The sequence below is a fragment of the Oncorhynchus mykiss genome, chromosome 1 (genome assembly GCF_057628025.1).
Source record: "Oncorhynchus mykiss isolate SJ-2025 chromosome 1, ASM5762802v1, whole genome shotgun sequence".
NCBI lineage: Eukaryota > Metazoa > Chordata > Actinopteri > Salmoniformes > Salmonidae > Oncorhynchus > Oncorhynchus mykiss.
This window is the reverse complement of record NC_143022.1, coordinates 62,028,081-62,040,137: the sequence shown is the minus strand read 5'-3', so window position 1 is coordinate 62,040,137 and position 12,057 is coordinate 62,028,081. Positions and strand designations below refer to the sequence as shown.

The 12,057-nt window shown below is 41.0% G+C and overlaps 1 protein-coding gene across 4 annotated transcripts in view; it reads left to right on the top strand.

The window, feature by feature from the left end:
* Nucleotides 1-12,057, top strand: part of LOC110525667 (serum response factor) — a 76,689-nt gene that overhangs the window by 47,635 nt on the left and 16,997 nt on the right. For all 4 annotated transcript variants that reach the window (XM_021606023.3, XM_021606030.3, XM_021606005.3 and 1 more), the window contains exon 3: nucleotides 9,584-9,821. In XM_021606023.3, coding sequence (XP_021461698.1) covers nucleotides 9,584-9,821 — 238 coding nt within the window. The remainder of the gene's footprint in view (nucleotides 1-9,583; nucleotides 9,822-12,057) is intronic.

Sequence of the window (12,057 nt, the reverse complement as noted above, 5' to 3'; positions counted from 1 at the left end):
AGAAGGCCCACCCGAACCCTCCCCTTTAGAGTCAGGTTTTGCGGCCGGAGTCCGCACCTTTGCTTTGTCTGCGTCATTTTTAATAAAAAGAAAATGTACGCTTACCATGCTGCACCTTGGTCCAGTCCTTCAGCCAGCTGTGACATTACTATAAATACTAGGCTATTTGAAACTATTTTCAAACAGCCTATATGTTTACCAATACATTTAAAACAAACAAACCTGGGTTCAAATGTATGGAGTTTTAAAATATTTGTATTTGAAAATACACGTCTTTCTATTTGAAAATACACATCTGTGTATTTGAGTATTTTCAAATGCATGCCAATAGTTTCCAAATACATTTCATAATGCATCTACTTGTATTTTCAAAGAAATTCTCCAAATACTTACTTCGAAATGTATGTGAAAGTAATTTAAATATCTAAAATAGTTTTTCAATCAGCTGCCCCATGCTTCAGGAGAAGGAGGTGGACTCCTGCAAGATGGGCCATTCTGTTTTTTTTTCTTACCGCTACTGTCAGACCAAAGGGCTGTGAGGGCTGTGGCCAAAGGGCTGTGACATGACGTCTGTTCAGGCTGTGGCCTGTGGCCTCCTGTCCTGTTGTCCCAGCTGGTGTGGAAAGGGTTAACTCTCCTCTCGGGGTGCTCAGGTTTCCTGCCTTCCCACCAGCTGTCTACTGCCCCCTCAACTGTTTATACACCCACCCTCGTCCTCTTCCTGTCTCCTGCCCCAACCACGGCCCACATGGCCCTCCCTCCAGAATAACTCAGACATTCCTCACGCCCTCACTCTCACTCCCTGGTCTGGCCGGCTAACAACTGGTGCTCACTGCTCATAACCCTGCCACTCTCTTTTTAATCCCAGGCTAAAGCAGTATATTAGTTATTCAAAGCTTTTGATTAGCTCTAGTAGAGAAGCTGCGCAACACACCTCCCACACACCCCCTCCCCCTATGCTGTTTAACTAGAGAGGGGAAAAAACCTTGGGCAGAGCTCTCACTCTTTCTCTGTGGATTAGACTTGTGGTTTGGACACTGCTCTGCTTTGCATTTAATTGAGTTTATGTAGCTCCCTTCTGCTGGCAACCAGGAATACTAATTTGTGTTTGTCTCTGGTAAGGAACTTGTTTACAAATTATACATGTCTGCTGGTGGCCACTACTCCTACAGTGCATTCGGAAACTATTCAGACCCCTTTGCCTTTTCCACATTTTGTTACGTTGCAACATTATAATAACATTGATTCAATTGTTTTTTCCCCTCATCAATCTACACACAATACCCCATAATGACGAAGCAAAAACAGGGGTTTAGACATTTTCCAAATGTAGAAAAAAAACTACGGATATATCACATTTACATAAATATTCAGACCCTTTACTCAGTTGAAGCATCTTTGCTAGCGTTTACAGCCTCGAGCCTTCTTGGGTATGACGCTACAAGCTTTGCACACCTCCCGCCCTCCAGAGGCAACAGGTAGCCTAGTGGTTAGAGCGTTGGACTAGTAACCGAAAGGTTGCAAGACCGAATCCCTGACCTGACAAGGTAAACATCTGTCGTTCTGCCCCTGAACAAGGCAGTTAACCCACTGTTCCTAGGCCGTCATTAAAAATAAGAATTTGTTCTTAACCGACTTGCCTAGTAAAACAAATATTTATTTAATTTCTCCCATTCTTCTCTGCAGATCCTCTCAAGCTCTGTCAGGTTGGATGGGGAGCGTTGCTTCACAGCTATTTTCAGGTTTCTCCAGAGATGTTGGATCAGGTTTAAGTCCGGGTTCTAGCTGGGCCACTCAAGGACATTCAGAGACTTGTCCGAAGCCACTCCTGCGTTGTCTTGGCTGTGTGCTTAGGGTCATTGTCCTTTTGGAAGGTGAACCTTCGCCCCAGTCTGAGGTCCTGAGCGCTCTGAGTGCCACCACCATGCTTTACCATAGGGATGGTGCCAGGTTTCCTCTAAACGTGACGCAAGTTCTATCCTGGTTGCTTAGTTTGGCCAGGCCAGCTCTAGGAAGAGTCTTGGTGGTTCCAAACTTATTCCATTTAAGAATGATGGAGACCACTGTGTTCTGAATATTTATGTAAATATGGTATTTCTGTACAATTATTTTTTTTTATATACATTTGCAAAGATTTAAAAAAAAAAATATATATAGATATGTTTTTGCTTTGTCATTGTGGGGTATTGTGTGTAGATTGAGGGGGGGGGGGACATGTAATCCATTTGAGGATAAGGCTGTAACGTAACAACATGTGGGAAAAGGGAAGGGGTCTGAATACTTTACGAATGCGCTGTATATCATTTATTGAACCTCTGCAACTGGTGTTGGTGATAGCCCCAAAATAACCCCCTTTATTTTCCTGTCTACAACTTGGTACTGTGTGTTTTTATGTTTTGAGTGTTTGTATATTTATTTATGTGTGTGTATGCTTGCGTGTCCACGTGTGTCTCGCCCACATGCAAATGTGTGTGCGTGTGTGAGAGTGAAGGGCCTTAGCATGGGGCTGTCATCCATTGGGCGTCTGGTACCTCTAATCCACTCAATCAGTCACATATAAAACCCAACAGGGGACTTACTCAGGTTTGCCTTTGGCTGCTTCAGCACTGGCCTGCACTGTTCACTAGTCACTCACTATTAGGTCTACTCTGTAATTAATAGATTACATATTTCTTCTGCATTCAGCATGCAGTTTGCTCTGTCTTCCCTGTGTTTTAGTAGTCTGAGTACCAGTCTCTTTAGCTAACAGTCCACTGGTGTAGTTTACGGCAATACAGATTAGAGGTCGACCGATAATGATTTTTCAATGCCGATAACGATACCGATTTATTGGAGGACCAAAAAAAGCCGATACCGATTAATCGTCCGGTTTTTATTTATTCATTTGTAATAATGACAATTACAACAATACTGAATGAACACTTATTTTAACTTAATATAATACATCAATAAAATCAATTTAGCCTCAAATAAATAATGAAACATGTTCAATTTGGTTTAAATAATGCAAAAACAAAGTGTTGGATTGAAAGCAAAAGTGAAATATGTGCCATGTAAGAAAGCTAACGTTTAAGTTCCTTGCTCAGAACATGAGAACATATGAAAGCTGGTGGTTCCTTTTAACATGAGTCTTCAATATTCCCAGGTAAGAAATTTTAGGTTGTAGTTATTATGGGAATTATAGGACTATTTCTCTTTATTATTATTATTATTTGTATTTTATCTAAGGGGTGGCAACCATTAGTCTAATTATTCCTGTTCCACTGCACAAGCTTCAATGTTATGTCATAATTACGTAAAATTCTGGCAAATTAGGCGGCCCAAACTGTTGCATATACAGTGGGGCAAAAAAGTATTTAGTCAGCCATCAATTGTGCAAGTTCTCCCACTTAAAAAGATGAGAGGCCTGTAATTATCATCATAGGTACACTTCAACTATGACAGACAAAATGAGAAAAAAAATGCAGAAAATCACATTGTAGGATTTTTTATGAATTTATTTGCAAATTATGGTGGAAAATAAGTATTTGGTCAACAACAAAAGTTTCTCAATACTTTGTTATATACAGTGCCTTGCGAAAGTATTCGGCCCCCTTGAACTTTGCGACCTTTTGCCACATTTCAGGCTTCAAACATAAAGATATAAAACTGTCTTTTTTTGTGAAGAATCAACAAGTGGGACACAATCATGAAGTGGAACGACATTTATTGGATATTTCAAACTTTTTTAACAAATCAAAAACTGAAAAATTGGGCGTGCAAAATTATTCAGCCCCTTTACTTTCAGTGCAGCAAACTCTCTCCAGAAGTTCAGTGAGGATCTCTGAATGATCCAATGTTGACCTAAATGACTAATGATGATAAATACAATCCACCTGTGTGTAATCAAGTCTCCATATAAATGCACCTGCACTGTGATAGTCTCAGAGGTCCGTTAAAAGTGCAGAGAGCATCATGAAGAACAAGGAACACACCAGGCAGGTCCGAGATACTGTTGTGAAGAAGTTTAAAGCCGGATTTGGATACAAAAAGATTTCCCAAGCTTTAAACATCCCAAGGAGCACTGTGCAAGCGATAATATTGAAATGGAAGGAGTATCAGACCACTAAAAATCTACCAACCCCTGGCCGTCCCTCTAAACTTTCAGCTCATACAAGGAGAAGACTGATCAGAGATGCAGCCAAGAGGCCCATGATCACTCTGGATGAACTGCAGAGATCTACAGCTGAGGTGGGAGACTCTGTCCATAGGACAACAATCAGTCGTATATTGCACAAATCTGGCCTTTATGGAAGAGTGGCAAGAAGAAAGCCATTTCTTAAAGATATCCATAAAAAGTGTTGTTTAAAGTTTGCCACAAGCCACCTGGGAGACACACCAAACATGTGGAAGAAGGTGCTCTGGTCAGATGAAACCAAAATTGAACTTTTTGGCAACAATGCAAAACTTTATGTTTGGCGTAAAAGCAACACAGCTGAACACACCATCCCCACTGTCAAACATGGTGGTGGCAGCATCATGGTTTGGGCCTGCTTTTCTTCAGCAGGGACAGGGAAGATGGTTAAAATTGATGGGAAGATGGATGGAGCCAAATACAGGACCATTCTGGAAGAAAACCTGATGGAGTCTGCAAAAGACCTGAGACTGGGACGGAGATTTGTCTTCCAACAAGACAATGCTCCAAAACATAAAGCAAAATCTACAATGGAATGGTTCAAAAATAAACATATCCAGGTGTTAGAATGGCCAAGTCAAAGTCCAGACCTGAATCCAATCGAGAATCTGTGGAAAGAACTGAAAACTGCTGTTCACAAATGCTCTCCATCCAACCTCACTGAGCTCGAGCTGTTTTGCAAGGAGGAATGGGAAAAAATGTCAGTCTCTCGATGTGCAAAACTGATAGAGACATACCCCAAGCGACTTACAGCTGTAATCGCAGCAAAAGGTGGCGCTACAAAGTATTAACTTAAGGGTGCTGAATAATTTTGCACGCCCAATTTTTCAGTTTTTGATTTGTTAAAAAAGTTTGAAATATCCAATAAATGTCGTTCCACTTCATGATTGTGTCCCACTTGTTGTTGATTCTTCACAAAAAAATACAGTTTTATATCTTTATGTTTGAAGCCTGAAATGTGGCAAAAGGTCGCAAAGTTCAAGGGGGCCGAATACTTTCGCAAGGCACTGTACCCTTTGTTGGCAATGACAGAGGTCAAACGTTTTCTGTAAGTCTTCACAAGGTTTTCACACAGTGTTGCTGGTATTTTGGCCCATTCCTCCATGCAGATCTTCTCTAGAGCAGTGATGTTTTGGGGCTGTTGCTGGGCAACACAGACTTTCAACTCCCTCCAAAGATTTTCTATGGGATTGAGATCTGGAGACTGGCTAGGCCACTCCAGGACCTTGAAACGCTTCTTACGAAGCCACTCCTTCGTTGCCCGAGCGGTGTGTTTGGGATCATTGTCATGCTGAAAGACCCAGCCACGTTTCCTCTTCAATGCCCTTGCTGATGGAAGGAGGTTTTCACTCAAAATCTCACGATACATGGCCCCATTCATTCTTTCCTTTACACTGATCAGTCGTCCTGGTCCCTTTGAAAACAGCCACAAAGCATGTTTCCACCCCCATGCTTCACAGGAGGTATGGTGTTCTTTGGATGCAACTCAGCAATCTTGTTACTTTGGTCCCAGCTCTCTGCAGGACATTCACTAGGTCCCCCCCGTGTGGTTCCGGGATTTTTGCTCAACCGTTCTTGTGATCATTTTGACCCCACGGGATGAGCTCTTGCGTGGAGCCCCAGATCGAGGGAGATTATCAGTGGTCTTGTATGTCTTCCATTTCCTAATAATTGCTCCCACAGTTGATTTCTTCTTGATTTCTTCAACTGTGTCCTTTGATAGCTCTTTGGTCTTGGCCATAGTGGAGTTTGGAGTGTTTGAGGTTGTGGACAGGTGTCTTTTATACTGATAACAAGTTCAAACAGGTGCCATTAATACAGGTAACGAGTGGAGGACAGAGGAGCCTCTTAAAGAAGAAGTTACAGGTCTGTGAGAGCCAGAAATCTTGCTTGTTTGTAGGTGACCAAATACTTATTTTCCACCATGATTTGCAAATAAATTCATAAAAAATCCTACAATGTGATTTTTCTGGATTTTTTTTTCTCATTTTGTCTGTCATAGTTGAAGTGTACCTATGATGAAAATTACAGGCCTCATCTTTTTAAGTGGGAGAACTTGCACTGTACACTGACTCTGCATGTAATGAAAGCAAGAAAAGTGACACAATTTCACCTGGTTAATATTGCCTGCTAATCTGGATTTATTTTAGCTAAATATTCATGTTTAAAAATATATATTTGTGTATTGATTTTAAGAAAGGCATTGATGTTCATGGTTAGGTACACATTGGAGCAATGATACGCACCGCATCAATTATATGCAACGCAGGACACGCTAGATAAACTAGTAATATCATCAACCATTTGTAGTTAACTAGTGATTATGATTGATTGTTTTTTATAAGATAAGTTTAATGCTAGCTTGCAACTTCCCTTGGCTTACGGCATTCGCGTAACAGGCAGTCTCCTCGTGGAGTACAATGAGAGGCAGGTGGTTAGAGTGTTGGACTAGTTAACTGTAAGGTTGCAAGATTGAATACCCCAAGCTGACAAGGTGAAAAACTTTTTCTGCCCCTGAACGAGGCAGTTTACCCTCCGTTCCTAGGCCGTCATTGAAAATAAGAATGTGTTCTTAACTGACTTGCCTAGTTAAATGAAGATTAAATAAAAGGTGTAAAAAATTATTTTTAAAAATCGGTGTCCAAAAATACAGATTTCCTTCCGATTGTTAAGAAAATTTGAAATCGGCCATTCCGATTTAATCGGTCGACCTCTAATACAGATATCACTTATTATGGATATCTACATTGATGTGAATCACACTACTGCTCTCTCATTTAGATATTTGTATCTTACGGATTATGGTTGTTGTGGATTGTTGTTCACAAATCTAGAGGGGTATTTGAACCCAATAATGCTTGAATTCAAGAAGTTTAAGTTGCCTAGCAATCTTTGTTTTTGAAACCAGTCGACAGCCAGCGAAAATGTGCTCTTGCAACAGCTGTAAAGTGCCGATCCCAGCCTATGGAATAAAAGTGGGGCTTTTATTGTTCAATCTAATTCATAGTGATAAAAACAATAATCCATGGGCCTAATGGACACATGCTCAAACCTTGAATGAGTAGGTGTGTCCAAACTTTTGACTGGTACTGCATATATCCATTGATTGTTGAAGAATATAACTTCTAAATGCCTCATGAGTTTAGTTCAAAGGTCACACTCCATGAGAACCCAACATATAAACTTGTTTTACTCCAATGTTTGTAAACATTGTAAATGTAAACAAACACCCTCATAACATGGTTAAATAGCCTCATAACATGGTTAAAACAATAATTTTGTTATCATGAATGGTCAGTCCTTGCATCCATAGCTCTGTCTATTAATCTTAGTGGTAACGTTTTCCCCAGGCCCATCCCTCAGCTTTTTACCAAAACAGAGGCGGGTCGACCATTTCGTTATTGTTTCGTCTGTGGATTGGCCCTTTAAACAGCTGCATATTATCAAGATATTAAAGTGTCGCCAACAAAGGTAAACAATAGGCCTATAGCAAATGTAGAATTTGGCATACATTATTCACATGTAAATAGCACTTTTCAGTAGTGCTCAAAGCATGCCATTCCATGAGCGCAGCATTTATTTTTCAACTTGAATCAATGAGCCAGATCAGTCCTCCATGACAACTAAATCAAAAACAACAGAATAGGGCTGGCTAATAAGCCCTTAGTTTTGGGGTTATGCTCCAGTAAAACCATTTGGCTAATCTATACTTCCATATTTCCAAGTCCTATTCTTGAAGATCAAGGGGTATAACATTTATTGGAGTGATTGCAATTGTGATAGACTTTGGTTTTTAATGTAAAGGTATAATTTAATCGTATTATTATATGCAGTAGAGTGATTGGTTAGAAGAAGCCTACATAACCGACCCATAAAGTAAAATGTAACATCCATATATGGCCAGCTATGTAAACTTTAACGTTTTTCTTCTCTTATCAATAGACACAATACCCCATAATGACAAAGCAAAAAGTTTTATTTTGCAAATGTATTACAAATAAAAACTGATATCACATTTACTTAAGTATTGAGACCCTTTACTCAATACTTTGTTGACGCACCTTTGGCAGCGATTACAGCCTCGAGTCTTCTTGGGTATGGCTACAACCTTGGCACACCTGTCGTTTGGGAGTACCAGTCTCTGCAGATCCTCTTGAGCTCTGTCAGGTTGGATGAGGAGCGTTGCTGCACAGCTTTTTTCAGGTCACTCCAGAGATGTTCTATTGGGTTGAAGTCCGGGCTTTTATTCTAAAATGGATTAAATCATTGTTTCCCCTCAATCTATACACAATACCCCATTATGACAAAGCGCAAACAGGTTTTCTGAAATGTATAAAAAATTCAGTACAGAAATACCTTTTTACATAAGTATTCAAACTCTTTGCACTCAAGGACATTTAGAGACTTGTCCCGAAGCCAATCCTGAGTCATCTTTGCTGTGTCCTTAGGGTTGTTGTCCTGTTGGAAGGTGAACCTTCGCCCCAGTCTGAGGTCCTGAGCACTTTGGAGCAAGTTTTCATCAAGGATCTCTCTGTACCTCCTTGACCAAGGACCTTCTCACCCGATTGATCAATTTGGATGGAAGGCCAGCTCTAGGAAGAGTCTTGGTGTTTCCAAAGTTTTTCCATTTAAGAATGATGGAGGCCACTGTGTTCTTGGGGCCCTTCCCCAGATCTGTGCCTCGACATAATCCTGTCTGGGAGCTCCACGGACAATTCCTTCGACCTCATGGCTTGGTTTTTTTCTCTGACATCCACTGTCAACTGTGGTTCCTTATATTGACAGATGTGTGCCTTTCCAAATCATGTCCCAAACAATTGAATTTACCACAGGTTGACTCCAATCAAGTTGTAGAAACATCAAGGATGATCAATGGAAACAGGATGCACCTGAGCTCAATTTCTAGTCTTATAGCAAAGAGTTTGAATACTTATGTAAAAAGGTATTTCTGTACTGATTTTTTTATACATTTCAGAAAACCTGTTTGCGCTTTGTCATAATGGGGTATTGTGTATAGATTGAGGGGAAAAAATGATTTAATCCATTTTAGAATAAGGCTGTAACGTAACAATGTGAAAAAATGGGAGGGGTCTGAAATACCTTCTGAATGCACTCTATATGTATATGGAGGAAACTAGCTACCTGCTGAGACTAAAGCAATGGTAATTGCTTGGTTATGAACGTCCTCTCTACCCCACTGGCTCTAGTGAATGGTGCTGCCTTGGAGTAAGGTTTGTGGAATAAAATATTTATGTGACTCACTCAACATGATATGATTTGTTAGTAAGTTTTTTTTTAGTCCAGCGTATAAGAGCCCAAAATCCCCCAAAATAATAAAATCTGTAGAATGCATGAATCTTGCTATTTTGACAGCCACACTCATAATGCATATGGTTTGTCCTTCCCCAGGACCAGCTAAAGCCTGCGTTTACAGTGGCCAGCCTCCCGGGCACCACCAGTACCCACACACCTACGGCACCCACCACATCCACCACCATGCAGGTTAGCAGCGGGCCCTCCTTCCCCATCACCAACTACCTGGCTCCCATCTCCGCTAGCAGCAACGTCAACGGCACAGTCCTCAAGACCACCGGTGCCTCCGGAGGGCAGGTCATGCAGCTGCCCAGCGGCTTTACCTTCATGTCAGGTACCTACAGCAGGAGAGACACTGGCCTTTATGCTATGCTATACTTTACTATAATGTAATTAAGCAATAAGGCCTGAGTGGGTGTGGCATATTGGCAATTATAAACTGGGTGGTTTGAGCCCTGAATGCTGATTGGCTGACAGCTGTGATATATCAGACCGTATACCATGGGTATGACAAAACATTTATTTTTACTGCTCTAATTACCTTGGTAAGTAGTTTATAATAGCAATAAGGAACCTTGGGGGTTTGGCCGATATACCATGGCTAAGGGCTGTGTCCAGGAACTCTGCAATGCGTTGTGCGTAAGAACAGCCCATAGCCGTGGTATATTGGCCATATACCACACCCCGTCGTGCCTTATTGCTTAATTATACCTGTTCTTAGCCACGACGTAAAGCGGGATACCTTATCGCCCAACAATTGTATATGCATCGGTTGAAGCTCAATGTTTAAATTCAAATGTCCCTACCATCATATCTAAGCCAATATGTCACCAATGTCGAGGAAATTTCCAAAATCGACTTGATTGGAAGAACACAAAAAATGATTTGCCTCTCGTCATGATCCGTCCTGCCATTACTGAGAATCACTATACCAGATTTTTGACAGGGTCGATAGCATTAGGGTCATCAGACAATTGTTTTGCCCAAACCTAGCTCAAATTCTAGAAGTGGGATTAAAACCAGGCTACAGCATCCATAAGGTGACAATTAAACTTGGATCCATTTTGACTGAATACGTTTGTTGGTTTAACCGTTTTTATTAAATTTATAATTTTTCGCTCTCGTGGACATTTCAGACCAACAATGTGTTACTGGTTTGTAGCATTTCTGACAATGCTAACATATTTTCAGCCGAATCTCAGAGTTCTAAAACCGGGACCAACAACTTGGTTGCTGCACAACAGCTGCAGCTAGCTAGTAGCAGCTGTAGCTAGCTAACACCAGTAGAAGAGAAGCAAGCTACAAGCAAAGGAGACTAGATAGCTAGGTATATTTAGCTATGAAAGGTTTTTCATATGGCTGAAGTCATCTGTGTAAACTAAATCAGAGCACAAACAAATAAGCTAGCGAACGTCCTTGGCTGCTAGCCAGTATTTACAAGCCAACGAAACTCTACTATAGCTGTATAGATCGTGCACCAACCACAACTCAATGTTGACAATATATCCTAGCTAGCTATAGTACATTCTTCCATAAAGCTTCGCTGTCTAGCTAAGTAAAGTTTATAGTCAACACCAAACACTTAACTTATAAAACATGGAATAGGCATTGCTCATCAAGCTACTCTGGCATGATACAGTCAAACTGGCTAGATAGCCTCCACTTTTCTGGGAAGGCTTTCCACTATTAGTGTGGAAAAGCCTTCCCAGATTTATCTGTTGGACTGCCAGATGGTGAAGTGTGATTCATCACTCCAGAGAATGCGTTTCCACTGTTCCAGAATCCAATGGCGGTGAGCTTTACACCACTTCAGCCGACGCTTGGCATTATGCATGATGATTTGTAGGCTTGTGTGCGTGCAGCTGCTCGGCCATGTAAACCCATTTCATGAAGCACCCGACGAACAGTTCTTGTCCTGACGTTGCTTCCAGAGGCAGTTTGTGACTCGGTAGTGAGTGTTGCAACCGAGGACAGACGATTTTTCTGCGCTTCAGCATTCGGCGTTCCCATTCTGTCAGCTTGTGTGGCCTACCACTTGACGATTGAGGCATTGTTGGTCCTAGGCGTTACAACTTCACAATAACAGCAATTACAGTTGACCGGGATAGCTCTAGCGGGGCATACATTTTGCAAACTGACTTGTTGGGAAGGTGGTATCCTATGATGTTGCCACATTGAAAGTCACTGAGCTCCTCAGTAGGGGCTATTCTACTGCATGGCTGTGTGCTCGATGTTATACATCTGTCAGCAATGGGTGTGGCTGAAATAGCCAAATCACTGATTTTCCAAATGTTAAAGTTTGGGTCCTTTTTATGTTCTGAATGAAAGGTGATAAAAAAAGTATTTTCAGGAAGTTTAAAATGTATTTTACGAACGTTGAAAATACGTATTTTCCGTATGTTGATATTGGGTTAATTTTCAGTTCTGAATGAATGTTAAATACTTTCTCTAAATGTATTTTTTTAATATTTTTTTATACCCCGTTTTTCTCCCCAATTTCGTGAGATCCAATTGTCCCATTGCTGCAACTCCCTTACAGACTCAGGAGAAGCGAAGGTCGAGAGCCGTGC